At 41.6% G+C, this 17,771-nt stretch overlaps 1 protein-coding gene across 1 annotated transcript; it reads right to left on the reverse strand.

Annotated features, from left to right (window-relative positions):
- Positions 1 to 73: 73 nt before the first annotated feature.
- Positions 74 to 11,001, reverse strand: LOC137160168 (serpin B4-like; the record flags this gene model as incomplete). The annotated part of the gene is made up of 7 exons (XM_067558623.1): positions 10,942 to 11,001; positions 8,113 to 8,295; positions 6,288 to 6,410; positions 5,487 to 5,630; positions 2,664 to 2,781; positions 1,746 to 1,888; positions 74 to 229 (listed from the first exon to the last, which is right to left on the reverse strand). Coding segments are annotated over exons 2-7 (852 nt in total), but the record flags the coding sequence as incomplete, so codon positions are not given.
- Positions 11,002 to 17,771: the final 6,770 nt, after the last annotated feature.

The following is a 17,771-nucleotide window of genomic DNA, read 5'->3' on the forward strand; positions in this document are numbered from 1 at the left end:
GATCAGAGATACACAAGACACTGCCATGTTCATATTCTGGTTCTAAGATCATCATCATCATAGGTAATTTTACCTGTGTTAGACCATCATAGTCGTTTGGCAGCAGTATGTACATACTCAGGTCACCACCTTTGTATGGGAGTTCAAGCACCTGACAATGATGCTCCTCTATTGTAGCTATTCTATACTTGCCCACATGGTACATCATCTGCACGGGTACGCTTGTAGTCTGAAAGCAATGGGAAGTAGTAACAAAATGAAATATATATACATTTTCTCCCATATTAATTCCTTTTTCCTTGGATTAAATCTTCACTTGGACCAAAATGCTGCAGTGGTTATTCAGGGCCAGATTATCACCTTCCAAGTAAGAGGATAAAGTCCTCTTGGACCTCTTCAAACAGCTCACAACAGTTTATTTATCTTTGCTTCAAGGGAAAGAGGTCAGTGAGGTATTGGAGGGTGAGGGGGACTGGGGAACCCCTTAAAGTCCATCCGCATGAGCCAGGATTCTGTCATGCTGCTTCTCTCCTGGCCCTTTAAACTGAGATACCATTTATTATCTCCATGTGCCTGCACTCAGGCACATGCACCCCAAGAAGAAGGTTTAGAAGAAGAGTTAAAGCTATTTCCTTGGTCCAACACTTTCATAAGTTGCCACTGGTATTATTTGCCTCCCACTTTGATTATCCAACTTGAGAACTATGCTGAGAATCTTAAAACAGTATACTTTTCACCTTTTATTTTATTTAAATCTCAATATAAAAGCATGTTCTCAGGTTGAATTGGCCCCAAAATTTACAAAACCGAAAAACAATAGAAACATACAAAACAATTTCATGGAAACAATTTCCACTAGGAACAATTTTCCTTTAGGTAAAGAAACATTTCTCTGCGCATTGCCAGCCTATTTTTGCTACATTGTGCTAACGTGTGACCAACAAAGGGTTAATCTGCATTGAAACATGTACAAATCTGTCTACACTACATTCACTGCCCAAACTAACAACATGGGGACGAGTGGAGTAACACAATGACAATATATGCAACCTGATAAAAACCCACTTTCAATATTCAACCTTAATGAGAAAAATGAGGGGGAAACAAATCTGGTTACAGAATGTGGAAACTGAACACAGACTAAATGGATCTCTTGGTGGTTGTTAATGTAAATGTGGCAGCAGAATAACTTATTGTAGGTCTGAATACAAAGAAAACCAGTTAGGGATCTATGAAGAAAATGATTAGAAGCCAGGCTGTGGACTGCTCCAAATTGGGTATGTAGTAGGGGAAGGCACAAGAAGGATCCTTATCCTAGGCTCCTGTTCAGGGTCCAGTCAGTCTTTGCTCACCTAAGCAAAAACTTTACAAGGATCGTGAACCTAACTGCACCAGCAACCCCAAAAGGGGATCGGGAGAAAGCAGGGCTACGGCTTGAACAATACCACTTCTGCCAGAAGAGCTGACAGGCGCAGGGGTCTTATACACTGACTTCCCCTGTGCCCCAGGTTGCTTTGTGAGGAATTGTACCTGGGTCAGGCATGATGCATTTTCCTAGCAGCAGCTTTGGCAAACTGCTCCCTCTCCATCACCAGGGCTGGTCCCTCTCCACCTCTAGAGCTGGTCCTTAGGCCATAATGCAACCCTAGATTTAAGGGGCCATATCCCAAGGTAGCTCCCTGTTGTCTGCCAGCCATGTAAAATAATAGAAGCAATGATGCGATATATGTATTTCTGTCATCTACCTTGTTAATCCGAAAAGGTCTGTCCTCGGTGCGTTCTTCCTCAAATTTCACTGCCCATTGTCCTTTGAAGTAAACAGCATTCACGAGGGCTAACTTAGTACCGGCAGAAAGAGTGTCCTGAGCAAAGAGCTCCTTGATCTTACCTTAAAGAAATGGAGGGAAATGTTTTTGTTTTGACAGATGGGTATCTCTAGTTCCATTTATCTGTTGCAATAAAATTGAGGTACAGTGCATGCATGTCCATGTGTGCAAGAATATATGCATGACATAGGACACACATGAAAGATTTTAGACTTACAGGCCTGGAAGGCTGAAGACTTCTATGCACAGAATAAGGCGCAACACAAGCAGCATTACTGTAATATTCCTCACACTGACCCACTAATGTGCCTCAAGTGTACAATGGAAATGACATCTCCCAAAATGGCCATTTTATTCTTAGCTCCTACTGACTTGTCTTGGCTCCAGGTCAAAGTTTAAGTAGGACGCTGTCATTCACCTTATCTGTCTATGTGTTCATAAATCAAGGTATTTTCAGAAGGTCCCCCCGTGTCTTGCATCTCATTTGATAATTCTTTAAACTCCATGCGGTCACCCACCCAAGTGGTCTCATTCAACACCCACTTAAGTTGTCAGAAGAATTCCTGTTGATTTCAATGGGTGTTGCATTAGGTTCAGAGTCTGCTGGCTACTCTGTTCTCCTCCAATATGTTTTCTCTGTGGAAATTAATGATTTAGCTCTAGATCATTCAGACGGTCAAATCATGGTGATCTGCCGCTGCAGCTCAATGTTGGTTGTGTTTCACTTTGGGGAAACATTTTTCTGCTCCAGGTTTTAAGCACCATGTAGACTTTAAGCTCCTTGTTGTTTTTTATTACATATCAAGAAATAGCAGCCAATGGCTGACTTGTCCTTACCTTTTGTATAGGATTCAACCCACAAATTTATCTCCTTTCTGGTTTCCTCTGTAGCATTCAGAAAATCGGCTGATTTCAATTCTGCCTGGTACAACTTTTGTATGCAGGATAGGTATTTCTGTACAATATGAAATAATGTTAGAATAATACATCAGAAAATAGGTCTTTTTTTAGACTCTGTCAAATAAAAGAAAATGTGCTTGTTTTAGTTCTGCAACATTGCAAAAGTGTGTTTGTACATCCTAGAGACTGTGTGGTCTAGCACAACAAACTGAACCAGTTGGGTATAGCATAGAAATGGAGGACCACATAGGTTTGGCCAGTGTGCATAAAACAGTCAAACACTGAACCTTTTTGAGGTTCTACCATCTGATAAATGACTCTGCCACAGACTCATTGTGAGACCTTGAGAGAGTCATTTAATCTTTGTGTCTTACTTCCCCATCTGTAAAATACGGATAGAGATACTACTTTTCTCCTACCTCTGTGTCTGCCTTGTCTAATTATACTGTAAGCTTTGAGGCAGAGATTCTTTTACTTTGTTTCTACAGCACTCTAGCACAATAGAGCCCTGACTTGGGTTGGGGCCTCTAGGTTGTACTACTGTACAAATAGTAATGAATACTCAGCAGATTTAAGTAGTTTTGCTGCAGTGAGGCTGATTTACTGTCCGTTTTTTAGATGCAATAAACACAGATGCATGTATCCCCCTGGCAACCCAGCCACCTGAGCAGGCATTTACAGAACATCGGGTTCTGGTTACACAGGAAGATGGACCTAGGTCACTCTTGAGTAACCAGAATATCTGATTGTTGCAGGTCCTCTCATGGTCCTTAAATGCTTACTCATGCGTTAAAGGAATGGGGGATTATTCTTATGTAGGCCACTTCCTACTCCCATTCAGTGGAAAGATCTGATAGATGCTGCCCTCTCTTGCAGCTGCCAATGCTTAGATCTTCAGTTTTACTACAGTGGACTGCAGAACAGGAGAAACTGGTGAAACAAGACCGACCATAGGTCTTTCTGCCAGTTCTAGAGGTAGAATCCTGAATTTATGCTGGGGGTAGAACCATTTATATATGATTCTGGCCACTTCTACTCCCTCTCTAACTTAGTGCGTCTGTGACTATATATTTATATGTAATTCATTAATGGTTTTGAAGCACTGTCACTTAATGGCTGGTGGGAAAAAAGAAACAACATAATTAAAGACGACTGCAGTGGTACTTCCACATGAAATTCCAGACTAGAAGTAGATTTTGAAAGCTGATTTGTGAACAGTTTTGAGGCCTATGAAATTTCACGCAAATCAAAGGTTTTGTAAATAACGTGAAATGAATTGGTTAAGAACATAGCAAAAATGTTGTGGACAAATAATTCACCCCAGAACATAGTTAGCAATTTGATTCAAGATGCATGAGCCCGAATATTACTACCTCACTCTCCCATCACTGTCTTGCTTCTAGAGTGCTAGCAAAAGTAAAAAGCATTAAAATCATAATTGTGTCAGTCAAATAAACAGATTGAGCTCAGAATATGTAGCTGAGGAATCTGGTGCCACAATTAAACAGTTACTTTTTTGACTATGGAAACCCTCTAAACTTTATTTTGCTGTTGATGTACTGAAGTAATTATATAAGTAATAGTTACAAAGCTGAAGACAAACATGGATAACAATAATGTACTGTATAAAACAGCATTTGAGGGAGACGCTTACATAATACTGTCTCTGTGTTATGTTTTTGGACAGTGTCTAGCCCTGGCCTGTAGGCACTAGTAAAATACAAATAGTAATAGAAAACCCTTAGAAATGATGCTTTCAGAGCAGTTCAACATACCTAATTACACTTAGGTTCCAGTGCTGTGTGACCAGGGGGAAATGAGCAGTGCGGGTAACTAAGAAAACATTCCATTTTGAAACCAGAGGGGTTTATTTTCAGATGATTGGTTGTGCTGTCCTACTGTTCAGTAACTCCATGGGATCAACTCCACCTCTTGAATAAGTGGACACAACTCCTGTTCAAGTCATCAGGAAATAAGTCCTCAGCTGAAATGAGCCCATGTGATGGGGTGTCCATGCCACACAGGAGTGAAAGGGTTTAAGGTGGCCAGATAGGTTGATCAGGGTGCACCTGGAGGAGGAGCCAGTGAGCAGGGAGTTGAATGAAAGCAGGCTGAACTTGGCAGGAAAGAGTGGGACCTGTATGAAGCCAGGTAGCTGGCACCAGAGGGGGCAGCTGGAAAAGACTGCAGATAGCAGATTATTTCCTGAGTGGAGGGAGTTTGTAGGCTGGCAAACAGAAAGGGGGAAAGTGGCTCACAGAATAGCAGCAACAGAGTTAAAGGAAGCAGCGGGACCTGAAATTGGTAGATTCCCAGGGTTGTGACCTGCAGTAGTAGGCAGACCTGGGTCCCCTGGCCACTGGCAGAATGGCTACAGCCCAGGGAAGGGATTTGAACTTGGAGTGTCCTGGTTGGAAAGCTGGAAATCAGGACACGGGGATAGGCCCTGGTTGACCTTTGAGAACTGAGCACAGAGACAGCATTGCAAATAGACCCTGCTAGACCTTTTACCACAGAAGGGGAAACACTGAGTGACTTAGCCAGAGGGCTGAGTCACGAAGGAGATGCTGAGAGTCTTGGAGCGAGAATTGCTGCAGACCAGAGTCAGAGGGACAGCATGCAAACCGTGGACAGGGAGTAGGCCTTGAGCTAATTCCCAGAGTGACAATGAGGAGGCACCAGCTCAGCAGTTAGTGATGCACCCCATGACAGGCTCCAACAATGTCGCAGGCCATTAATGATATCTCCAGTGCAACTTACCTGAAGAAAATTGAATGTCTTTTCTCCATACAGTCTATTGGCAATAGCCAGCTCATAAGAACTGGTGGGTTTGTTGATTGCTGAGAAGATGTCATGAAACTGGGAATGGATCCCTCCAGGTACATCGCATTGATCATCAGGAACCTTCAAATAACAAAAAATTGCTGTAGTTTATTTCTGACTGAAGAAGAATGAGAGTGATAGAGACATTGTTTGTTCTTGTTGTTTTTTATAATTCTCCTATTAAACCATTCAGATTATATAACTTAGCTAGCTTTGCCGTCTCTGACTTGTTCTTGTTCCTGATAATCTGGAGATCTATGGAGCAAAAGCCTTATCATAAAGGCTAAGTAATCCATGGCTCTTTTGGGATGTTCCACTTGTTATTTATAGAGCACCACACATGCAAATTTGTTGAAAAATGAAAAATTTTCAGGGTAGACAGTTGCAGATGCTTTCCCTTTGTCTGATTTATACATGCAAATGAACTGATGATCATGGGAGCGCACTGAAATACAGTAGCAAGATGCAAATTGAACTGATCACTGGTGAATGCAGCTGTGCTTATTGCATCCACAAATCAAGCATATAATTGTACAACACTTTCAATTAAAAAACCCTAACCCTTACTCTTTGCTATCTTGTATACAGTTTTATCATCCTCTCTCTACCTTCTGTCACCCACCATTACAGCATTTCCTCCCCTCTTTTTATGTTATACAGTAATTCAAATCTGTCAATTTTGAATTTAGATTCAAATTCCCCAAAGTTTGTCCAACTCCAACATTTGTTCTAAGATACCGGCAGTCGGGGAGGAAGTGATTGTCTGTGACTGCTCTCTGAATTATCATCACTTCTTCTTGCTTCAGAAGAACATCCTGTTCCTGGATTTTCATTTTCTGCATAGTCAAGGAAGTGAAGCACCTGAAGTGGAAATGGAACATTGCTACAGTCATACACTATATTGATTTACTTATGACAATGTGTGAAACTGAACTGGTCACAAAAGTTCAGTGGTCTGTCTTACCTAATGTCCTTTCTACTGCAGATGGATGTCAGGCTTTCAAAAATCAGGTGTTCTCAACATTTATCACTAGATGCCCCAGTCCATCCACTGACACTATAATCAGCAAGCCATTTCCTGAATACTACTTAAAGTCACTAGAAGGGAGAGCTATATTTCTGCGACTGTGGAACTGACTTCCTATCTCTGCCCATAATATTCAGTTTGTTAGACCTTTTTGCAGTATGCTGCAATACGGCAATAAATTCAGTAGGGTTCTGCAGGCGTGCAGCTCTCTGCAATAGTGGATCCTATCACAGGATTAGGACTTGGATAAAAGCTTCTTATTTTACAAAATCCTAAATTTAAGGAACAATCTGAAGACCAAAGAAAATGTTTTCCTAGATTGCTAGGTGTTTGTTTGTCAAATATAGAGTTAGATCCCGCACATATGTAAGTGAATGGGACTTAAGTGAATGGGACAGCCATTGACTTGCGTGGCAGTAGCAGTGGAACCTGAATTTTTTTAATTGCATGCCTCTCATGTGCAGATCTCTTTACAGCTGCCAACTTAGTGGGTCACACATCTAGCCTTCAAAGCAAAATATCTCTCTGAAAAGTCGAATAATGACAGTTGATGTTTTCAAAGATTTGGTTGGATGCACACGAGTCTTGATCAGTTCTAACTCCTCTGCAATCCAAGCTTGAGCACCTCAAATCGGTTTCCAGTGTAAAATGTGATCCGTACAGGCACACGGGATCCAAAATAGGTTTATACTTTTGACAAACTAGATGTTCAATTTAGTTTTTCAGAACTCTGACACAAAGTTGTGACATTTCAACTTTAGTAAGTCTATTGCTCAGCACATTCATAGTAAGTAACTCAAAAGGACCCTGCATACCATTTCAGCTACGTATCTCCCTTTTGGTAGAATGCAGAACACAAAAATGTCACCAAAACAAAATAAATAAAAATGCCTTTAAACCCAGGGGCACCAGGCAGTACACAACACACACACACACACACTTCTGTTGGAACACTAAAATAAATGTGAGGGACAGGACATTGGAAACATTGAGGAAAAGTTCTGCTGGGTTTTATCTGAGATGACCCTGTTCTCCTGGGGCTGTTTTATTAGCCAAGAGGCTCTAACATCCCTAAGGGCCAAAATGGACCAGCCTCAGCAGTGGGTAAGTGAATCTTCAGTATAGACCATAGTCTCACAAACATTAACACGCTTGAGTACCATTATGAACTATTCATGTACATGATGACACTCATGTATGGAACGATTTGCAGGATCAGGGCTTGAGGAGGAAAACCTTTTGTTCTTGGGCTGGAAATGTTATTTCCAGTTTACAGTAATGTTCTCAGCCTGCAGCTTCTGCCAGGCACCTTTTCAACTCCATAAAGTTCAATTCTATTCAATATAGAAATGCTTTTGAGACCTTAATTAGGGCAATTGCTTCTTGTGCGGTGTATATTACTCATGGAAAATGAAAACACTGTGAGTTTGAAGAGAAGAAAAGACTTCAGGAAATCAGGTGACATTGCACAGGGAAATGGTCTGCCATTTTTCTACAAATATGAAGGTATAAAACAAATGACTTGTTGATGCCTACCTTTTGTATCTGGCTTTGAGTATTACCTCTGGCACCAAGAAGGACCATGCCCATGGCAGCACAGATGCTCAAAGGAGAAAAGATGATATTTTCAGATGAATGATCTTTGTTCAGTTCTTGGAAAAAGTCAAGGCAAAATTTGCTATATCCTTCACAGGTGGAGCTCATTGTGAAAATGAAAAGCTGGCTAGGAAAAAAATAAACAAATCAGTAGAGCTCAACCATCTCTTTTCTCAACCTCTTACTGCATCAGACGGTTTCAGTGGCTTTCTTGCTAGTTATACGCATATGTCTAGCCTCAGGGTGGGGCAATCAGCTAAATAATATCAGTGGGGATAATACTCGAGTTTCTTACCCATAAGTCTTGGGAAGAATGGGATACAGGTTTTTAATAAAAGAATTCCCATTGAGAAAGCAGCCTCATCTCCAATTCTCCACTCAGGAATTTCTTCCCCTTCTGCAGCTAATGCACGACACTACAAGGAGTAAAATCTTCTACCAGCACAGCAGTGAAGCACATTGCTGCATCTTCTCTCCTGACTTCAGGGGAGCTATTCATGATTTACAGCAGTATGAGTTCAGAAGCAGGCATCCTGAGAGGGATTATTGGCTGCTCTGATTTCTGGTTATACGTTATCTGGGCCACATTAGGCTCTCTTTTTCACCAAGATATAGCTACAGTAACTTTCAAGGAGTTAATCTATATATATACTGGTGTAAATGAGAGCCTAATTTGACTCCTGGTGTCTGGGTAACAACAACAGACTCTGGGTAGAAAGTGGTTTGATTCGTATGTGACAAGGTATCACTCAGTCATCTTATTCTATTATAAAAGAAATGTACATCATCTAAGATATGTGAACATTTATTTAGTGAAATCCATTTTCTAATTGGGATTGAGTGATAGGAAGATTATACTCTAATCCGTCTCCATTAGCTAGAAACAGATACCCTTAATTTCTTCCCCGGTTTTCCAAGTCTTTTACAATAAGTCACAATCTCAAAAAAAAGATCCAGGTGAAATTTTATTTGCTAGAAAAGCTAGCCTTGATCATCCTGTAACTATTTGCGGATTTGACACAAATTTGCCAAAGAGTTTGGGCCAAAAAAAAATATTTTTAGGTTACACGATCCAGAGGGATAGCCATGTTAGTCTGTTTTCAGCAAACCAACAAGAGTTCTGTGGCACCTTAAAGACTAACACATTTATTTGGGCATAAGCTTTTGTGGGCAGACACCCACTTTGGCATCTGACTCCTTGCCCCCCGCCCCGCTTTAGCCCAGTATTGAAATGGTAACTAACTTATAATGTCTGCCTGGAGGTTATGGCACTCATATGGGAGACCCGGGTTCAATTCCCTCTCTCTGCCTGATTTGGAAGAGTGAGATAAATTTGAATCTCTCATTTCCCAGAAGAAAGCCTAGTCATTATGGCAATCAGGTAGTTAGGAGTGGGTCTCTCCCAATGAAGCTGTTCCACAGTGTATAAATTAGTCATTGGAGTAGGAACTTGGATGCGGGGCATCCTCATCTGAGATGAGATTCTTCAATATGCAAATTTTAATCCACTGTTCCTCTGAAATTGTGTAATACAACATTGCCTTTCATTTTGTAAGCAAGACATAAGACGCAAATTCTATTCAGCACTGATAAGGCCTCAACTTGTGTATTGTGTCCAGTTCTGAGCACCACACTTTGGGAAAGTTGCAGACAAATTGAAGAAAGTCCAGAGGAGAATAACAAAAATGATTAGCGGTCTAGAAAACTTGACTTATGTGGAAAGATTGAAAAAGTGGGGGTTGTTTAGTCTGGAGAAGAGAAGACTGGGTGGGAAAGGAGGGCGGGCGGACATGATAAGAGTCTTCAAATATGTAAACGGTTGTTATAAAGAGAGTGATAAATTGCTTTCCTTAACTCCTGAGAACAGGACAAGATGCAATGGGCTTAAATTGCAGCAAGGGAGACTTGGTTAGACAGTAGGAAAAGCTTCCTAACTGTCAGGTTAGTTAAACACTGGAAAAAAGCTTATCTAGGGAGGTTGTGGAATCTCTGTCAGTGAAGGTTTTTAGGAACAGGTTAGACAAATACCTGTCAGGGAAGGCTAGATAATATTTAGTCCTCCCTCAGTGCAGGGTCCCCCTTCTAGTCCACTTTTCTGTGATTCTGTGATTTTTTTACTTAAATATTTCTTTTCCATCTCAGACTCTTTTTAAAAAAATGCAGATTTACTGATGTCTGAGGTTCAGAAGAAAAGTTTGTGTGTTATTATTAATGCAAAATACTTTGTTATGAAACAGTAAGAAGATGGATGACAATTTCTTTTCCTATTCATTAAAATCTGGCAAATTACATATTTCACAAGAGTTAATGCTTACATGTAGTAACGTGATATACCTTGGAAAGTGCTAACGTGCAATCTTTTATATAAATTCTGCAAGCCAAATTTTGCTCTTACATGCTATGAATCGATCATAACTTATCTTAAATTAATAGGATCTGTGGGGATCAGCCCTTCTGAAAATCAGGCTGTTTATTTAGGGACCTGAATCTGGGTTTAAGTGATTACCTTTAGGCACCCACATTGAAAGTTTTGCCAAATTGACTTGCCCACAGTCACACTGGAATTTAATGGCAGAGTGAGGAATAGATGCCTGAGCCCCAGCTTTGCACCTCTAGCACACGGTCCTCTTTGGGTGGAAAATTCTGGACAGCTGGACTAATCTGTACAATCCTAAAATGGCTTGGATACAGCAAACAGACTTACTAAAATTCCCTGCACCAATCATAACATGAACTAAAATGTTATACTTAAATAGAAGAAATGCTTACCTGGTTGTAGAGATGAAGTTTGAAGCTTGCGAGATGTTTGGTGTGGTAACTTGCAATGTGCTGGAATATAAAGCACTGGCAACGCCCACTGGCATTATCATATGTCCAAAATGTACGGTTGCTTAAAGGGAATTTGCATAACTCATTAGAATGCAATTCATGGAATAATTTTTGTTAGTTATAAAATGTAATTATCATTCATATAATACGTGTGTGGACTCCAGGAAAGAGAAATCACTAGGAGTCAGATGCTAGCCTTTGCTGTATATTTGCATGGATCCTCCAACACAAAGCTGCCCTAAACCTGGTGTATTTGGCTCCTTGCGAATCCTCCTCCATAAAGGGATCCTTCACTGCCATAGAGCCATGGGTAGCCATGACTAATGAACAGAGTGCAGCTAGGGAAAAGGGAATGTGCATAATTTTATTCACATGAGAAGTTCCATTGAATTCACAAGAATAAAGTTGTATATGTGCTGAAGTTTTTCTAGGATTGGGACCTTAGCCTTTTGTATTCTCACCAATAACATAAATAATCTCAGAGCAGAGATGGGATAATCTAGTGGGGTTTTATTTCGTAGCTGAAAGACCCGACAAAGCACAGGACAGGATAATAGATGTATTAGTTTTAAGGCCACAAGGGACCATTCTGATCATCTAGCTCAGTGGTTCCCAAACATTCTACCAAGGTGACCCACCAACTGCATTTTGTCTTATTTTGTAATCCATTATTATATATGTACAGCCTCTGCCTTGGCACCGCAACCCTAATCCTGGCCTGGTGAAGAGAGGAAGCCCCCCACTAGGGGAGGGTTTGGGGAGAAAGCCTGCCCCAGCAGCTGTGGGGTGAGCAAAGGGCAGGTTCACTCTCCAACCAAGCACCCTCCCCCAGGGCTTCCCTCCACCCGCTGACCTGGGAAAAGTGTATGTCTTGTCTAGGCCAATTCTGGCCCTGCACATAGCAATCCATCTATAACCTTCCATGATCCATTGGTGAGTCAGAACATACCATCTGGAAAACACTGATCTGGTTGGCTCTCCTGCATAACACAGGCCAAAGGACCTCCCCCATTAAACTCTTCATCAAGCCCATGACTTCTGTCTGAACTATATATAGCATATATTTTAGAAAAATCACAAAGCTTGATGGAGAACCTTACCCATGTAGGTATATGTAGACTGTGATATAGTCAACTCTAAACCTTCTTGTGGATAAACTAACCAGGTTGACCTTACATCTCTCACAATGAGGTATGTTTTCCAGACCTCAAAATATTCTCGTTGCTCTTTTCTGAACACTTTTCCCTTTTGCAGTGTGGATCCCACAACCTGGAACCGTGTCTGAGACCTATAGATCTGCTGTCTAGCATTCTACCAGTTGAGCTGTTTAAGCTGTCACACTTTGTACTATTGCTGCAAGGGCTTGTCCAATTTCTTTCACTCTAGAATTTTTATATGTTTGAAAGAAATTTACATTTTTGCAATATATATACACATATCTATCTATCACTCTTTTACAATGGGGTATTTACTTTTTAAAGTATTCCAAACAAACTGGAGGTCCCTGCTATGCAAATAATAACAATTCTTGGGTAAGAAAAATAATTTGCTACCCCTCGGGGGCTCAGGAAGGTCAGAAGAGCAGCTGGGTCAGGAAACTCTAGGATAGGGTTTGATGCAGGGAGTCAAGAAACAGCTGGAGCTGATTGTCCACCCAAGGAGCCAGCCTGGGGCAGGTAAATGGAAGAGGAAGTTAGCTTGTGGGATCTGACATTGGCTAGCTAGCAGTAGGAAACTGAGGGGCCAGAGAGGGGCTTTTTTTTAAGACATTAATTTGTTAAGGTCTCTTTGGAATTTCCTTATACTTTTTCTGTGAAGGAAGATGGAATTGGAGATGTTATTAAACATTTTTTTGAACTTTTCCCATATCTCTTCTCTGACGGAAATAGAAACTAAAGACTTTGTTTAAATCCTGAGGTGAAGGCTGTTGGAATTGTGCTATTTCTCTCTGAAAGAAAGGAGGAACCAGATGTTTTGGTTTGTCCCAGGTCACACAGGAACTCGGCCTTTGTTTATTCAGTTTGGAGGCAAGGTAACTTTAGAACTGGATCCAAGGGAACTTCCCAAGGAGGTGAGCATGGATCCCCGCCCTCCTCCCCTCGGTCTCTCTTCAACTAAAGAACCGCTCACCTGCACACAAAAATTCTTGAAGTCACTGTTCAAAACTCACGGCCTGACTCTCTGCATAAAATGCTTCTTAATAAGAACTGGAACAGCACTGCTTCCTACTGCTAAATTCGGTTTGCAGATATATTTATTAGCACTGGCAGGAAAAAAAACCATGGAATTTAAGAGGAGAGGTGCGGCTATTGCTGCTATTTTTGGCTGCATGAGTGGACCCATAGGTGTATAATTATAGTTAAGCAAGTCAGATGATAGAGGAGGCAGAAATTTTTAGGTAGCAAGTCACCACAATCTCTATCCTTATTGTGATTATGACAGCTTGGTGCTGATATTGAACTTGGTGGGTGGTACACAAGGTGTGAGGCATAAGATGTCTCCTTTAACGTTCATTGCTAGTAAACACCTTTATTTAGAGGTGTTTGCTACAGACATAATTCTGCATCGAGCTGGTTCTTTGGTGGTGTGTAAAATTACTGAGGGGCAGGTGAATTGCCTAAGGTATCTTCCTTCCAAATGAGGAACAGTATTTACTGCTTCTCCAGTTTCTTCATTTCATACTTCCTGCTCTTTCTCCAACACATCGTTCTGGGAGTGTCACTACACGGAGAAGAACTGCTGTTCAGAAAGGGGGCTAACAACAGTAGTAGTAGTAATATGACCATTAAAGTCACTATTGGTCTCATGGTTTCTTTGGAGATGTCACTGATACTTCTATCTATGGATGAGCCATAGATGGGGGAAAGATTAACTGAAGTTGAACGAATTTTTGTAAAAGGATATAGGATGTAATGTCCTGCGCTATTTGCTGTTGCTATGAAGGTGGGAATGAGACAGAGACTTTCTTCTTTTTTACTTTGGTTTCTTTGTGCATGGCAACTGACTCAGAACAACAAACAAAAGATGAAGAAAGTGCATGAAACGCTCTCAAGAGCATGTGGTTCCCCAACCCAGAGCCTAAACAGGCATGGACTTTTGGGACAAGAAGTGTTAAATGGATTGCCTGCGGAGTGGTTAATGCAAATTATACAATTGCAGTTATGCAAAACCCAAACCTTTGAAGCTATGCCCTGGGGAGAAGAGGACATTGACTGGTGGAGATCAAAGGCCTGAGCTATATACAGAAACAGGTGAACTACCCAGTCAGAGTCTGGTTCCTGATCTAAATACTGACATGAACTTGTCACCGGGGGTCAAACCTTGTTGTGAGGTTTGAAAGACTGACACTTACCCAATTCCAACACAGGATTCTCTTGAGTTATTTGTCTTTTTGTCACTCCAGTTGTGTATAAACTTTGCTTTGGCAAACAAAATTCTAAACAGGGCATGATAATCAGAGTCCCTCTAGAACTATTTTGATGATACTGAAATTGTAATCCCGGCAGCAACTTACATATGCTCCTTCAACAAAGCATGAATAGAGTCTACCTGCTGTTTATACATTCACACAGTGGGCTTTCCTTGTGACTTTCCAGGAATAAATACCAGGGAGGGAGAGGAATTACTTAAGTTAAGTGCCAATGTGGACACAAGAACAAATGGATATAAACTAGCCATCAACAAGTTTAGGCTTGAAATTTGGTGAAGGTTTTGACCCCATCAGAGAGCTGAAGTTTTGAAATGGCCTTCCAAGGAGAGAAGTGGGGGTGGGGGGAACCTACCTGGATTCAGGACTGAGCTTGATAAATGTATGAAGAGGATGGTATGATGAGATTGCCCAAATGGCATGTAACTGATCTGCGACTGCTAGTAGCAAGTATCTCCACGGGCCAGTGATGGGACTCTAGGTGGGGAGGGCTGTGAGTTACCATCAAGAATTCTTTCCCAGACGTCTGGCTTATGGATCTTGCCTACATGCTCAGAGTCTGACTGATCACCATATTTGGAATTGGGAAGAAATTTTCCCCTGGATCAAATTGGCAGAGACCCTGAGGTTTTTCACCTTCCTCTGGGGCACGGGTCATTGGCAGGATTAAATTACTGTAAATGGTGAATTCTCTGTAACTTGAAGTCTTTAAATCATGGTTTGAGGAGTTCAGTAACTCAGCCAAAGTTTAGGGGTCTATCACAGGAATGGGTGGGCAGGGTTCAGTGTCCTACAGTGTGCGGGAAGTCAGACTAGTTGATTATGATGATCATTTCTGGCCCTACAGTCTGTCTTTGAGACTCAAATGTTTTAAATAGGGCTGGTCAAAATTTTTCCATCAAAACTGTTTTTGATGAAAAATTGGATTTTGACTGATTTGGGGAAACTGTCTATCTCCAGTTTATTAATTTTAGTTTTCTTTTAAACTCTTTGGCTATGCTTTATGGCTGTCTTTTGCTGTGGTCTTTTCACTGTCCTGAGCATGTTAAGGAGAAGGTGTGTGGTGCTTGGCTGTGTCTCTCTGAATTTGATGATGATCCTTAGTACAACTGGTCAGAACAATGCTGGGGAGGCCACAGCCAAGTTAAATCCAGTTTTTTTCAAATCAGGACTCCAGGTGGGTGGTTAACCAACAATAGATCACATGATGTGAGACCTTGATCTCCTGAGAGGGTGATTTGAGGCTGATCACAAAAGGCTGATTCCCACGGTAGAGGGGACTGGGAGTTATTGAAAGACCAGGACTGCTTGGAGCAGCACCTGCTCTCCCTCACCAGACAGAACAGAAAGAGAAGCCTGTGCTGGTGAAGTGAAGTGCAGGAGAGGGGACTGAGGCCCAGATGTCCCAAGGAACACTCAAGAGTGGTGAGGAAGCTGAGTCAGGGAATGACATACAAGTTTCCTGTATTTTGCATGGAGCTGTACCTCACTTGTGCTGTCTAAAAGTAAGAGTGATTGGCAGCTGCTAGGATGACCAGATTACAAGTGTGAAAAATCGGGACAGTCAGGGGGTGGGGGTAGGTGTAATCAATATCTATATAAGACAAAGTCCAAACATCAGGACTGTCCCTATAAAAACAGGACATCTGGTGAACCTAAGCGCTGCCAACTCTTGCAGTATCTTCCTGACTCACAAGATTGGGTTGGGCTTGCAGCCAGTCTGGTGATAACATCACGAGATGCTCCAGTTTTCTGGTGAATGACAGCTCTGCCTGGGGGAAAAACACCCAGATTGCTTTCCTCACCAGGGAAGCGCAGTCAAGCATAGCTGCTGCGTGAATCAGGCAGGGCTCAGTTCCCCCTCTCCTCGGGAGCTGATGCCATTTTCAGAGGAGGTAGAAGGGAAGGAAAAGGAGGGAGCAGAAAGAACCCTGCAGTTCGGGGTGGCTCCCCTGCCCCCTCTGAGCAGTGGGGATGTCTCTCCTGCTCCTCCCCTCTCTCTCTGCAGCAACTGGCCTGGGAAGGAGATTAAAAAAAATACAATATAATCTCCCCCCCCTCCCCCCGCCTTAAATCTCATTGGGGTGGGGGACTGGCTCACAGTTTTTCAGCTTGAGGGGCTGGATTGGTTTAGAAATCTCTCTGCAAAGTGTCTTATTGGCTTCATCAAGGGTTCCAAGAAGGGTTAATCTGTAAAGCAGAGGGCCCACTCTGAGGGTGGAGCTGTGGGAAGGTGTGTAAGGTTTGAGGCCTCTTTCTGCAGGTAGCAGCACCCGCCACGGTAGGAGAGCAGCAGCCATGAGCTAAAAAGCAGAGTCCCATCCTCACCTTCCTTCTAAATCGCATCAAAACAATGTAATGTTGGTTTGTTAAGAAGACGCTCCTGTCCTAGTAGTACCCACCATCACCAGATAAAGAAACAGAGCTTAAGATGTTTAAAGAAAACTTTGTTTGTTAGCATTCTATCCAGCAAGAAACCACACATCGACAGTGCAGTTGGTGAACCATAATGCAGTCAGTATGGTTACACAGGATGGAATTTCTGGGGTGGTTGGTTAATTTGGATGGTTTTTTTTCCAGTTTGTGGGTTTTGTTTTGTTTTTTAACCTACAAAGTTATACACACAAAACTACATTAATTGAACATTAAGCTAGCATTTCCCAGCTTCTGAATGTTTGATTTTGTAACCTTAATGTTCCTTCAATATTGGGTTGGGGAGCTTTTTGTATAAAAATTATTTCACCAGCTCTACTTTCTACTGTAAATGTACACATCAAAACTTTGGCTTTTTTGATCTACTTATAGGTTTTTTGATGTAGTAAAAAACAAAACTGTAATTCAAGGCAGCTCACTGCAACAGTTTGTGTGGTCTCTGTCATTGACTTTCACAGAAATATGAAAAGGGAACACAAGTCCTCTCTTCCCTTAACTGAAAATGGTGAGAAAAGGAATAATGTCTCCAAAGTAAAATCAAAATATCTAGTAGGAAGCACTTATATGCAGAGGTATTAGGCACTGGGCAAGAGCATGGATGGCGATTGAGGAGCTGTCACTGAAGATATTCAAAAGAAGATTGGCTAAAACAAGGGGCATGGTGTCTTGCATTAAAGTCTGAGAGTTTTTCAGATGCTTCCATCGATAACAACTGCATCGCTACTGGCTTTGTTGCTTAGCAAAGACTGGGCGTTTGGTCACTGCAAGGTTGGAGGAAGACCCATCGCCTGAGCCATTTAAAGTAGGCTGCTTAAACCACTAAAAAATATACTCTCAACACACCTGCACAGATAGCAGGATAGATTAGAGGCCTAATAATATATATTAAGCAGTGTCATGCTGCACTTAA

This window comes from Emydura macquarii, unplaced genomic scaffold, assembly GCF_026122565.2.
Source record: "Emydura macquarii macquarii isolate MOO-44397 ecotype Brisbane River unplaced genomic scaffold, CSIRO-AGI_Emac_v2 contig_2163, whole genome shotgun sequence".
NCBI classification, from domain to species: Eukaryota; Metazoa; Chordata; order Testudines; family Chelidae; genus Emydura; species Emydura macquarii.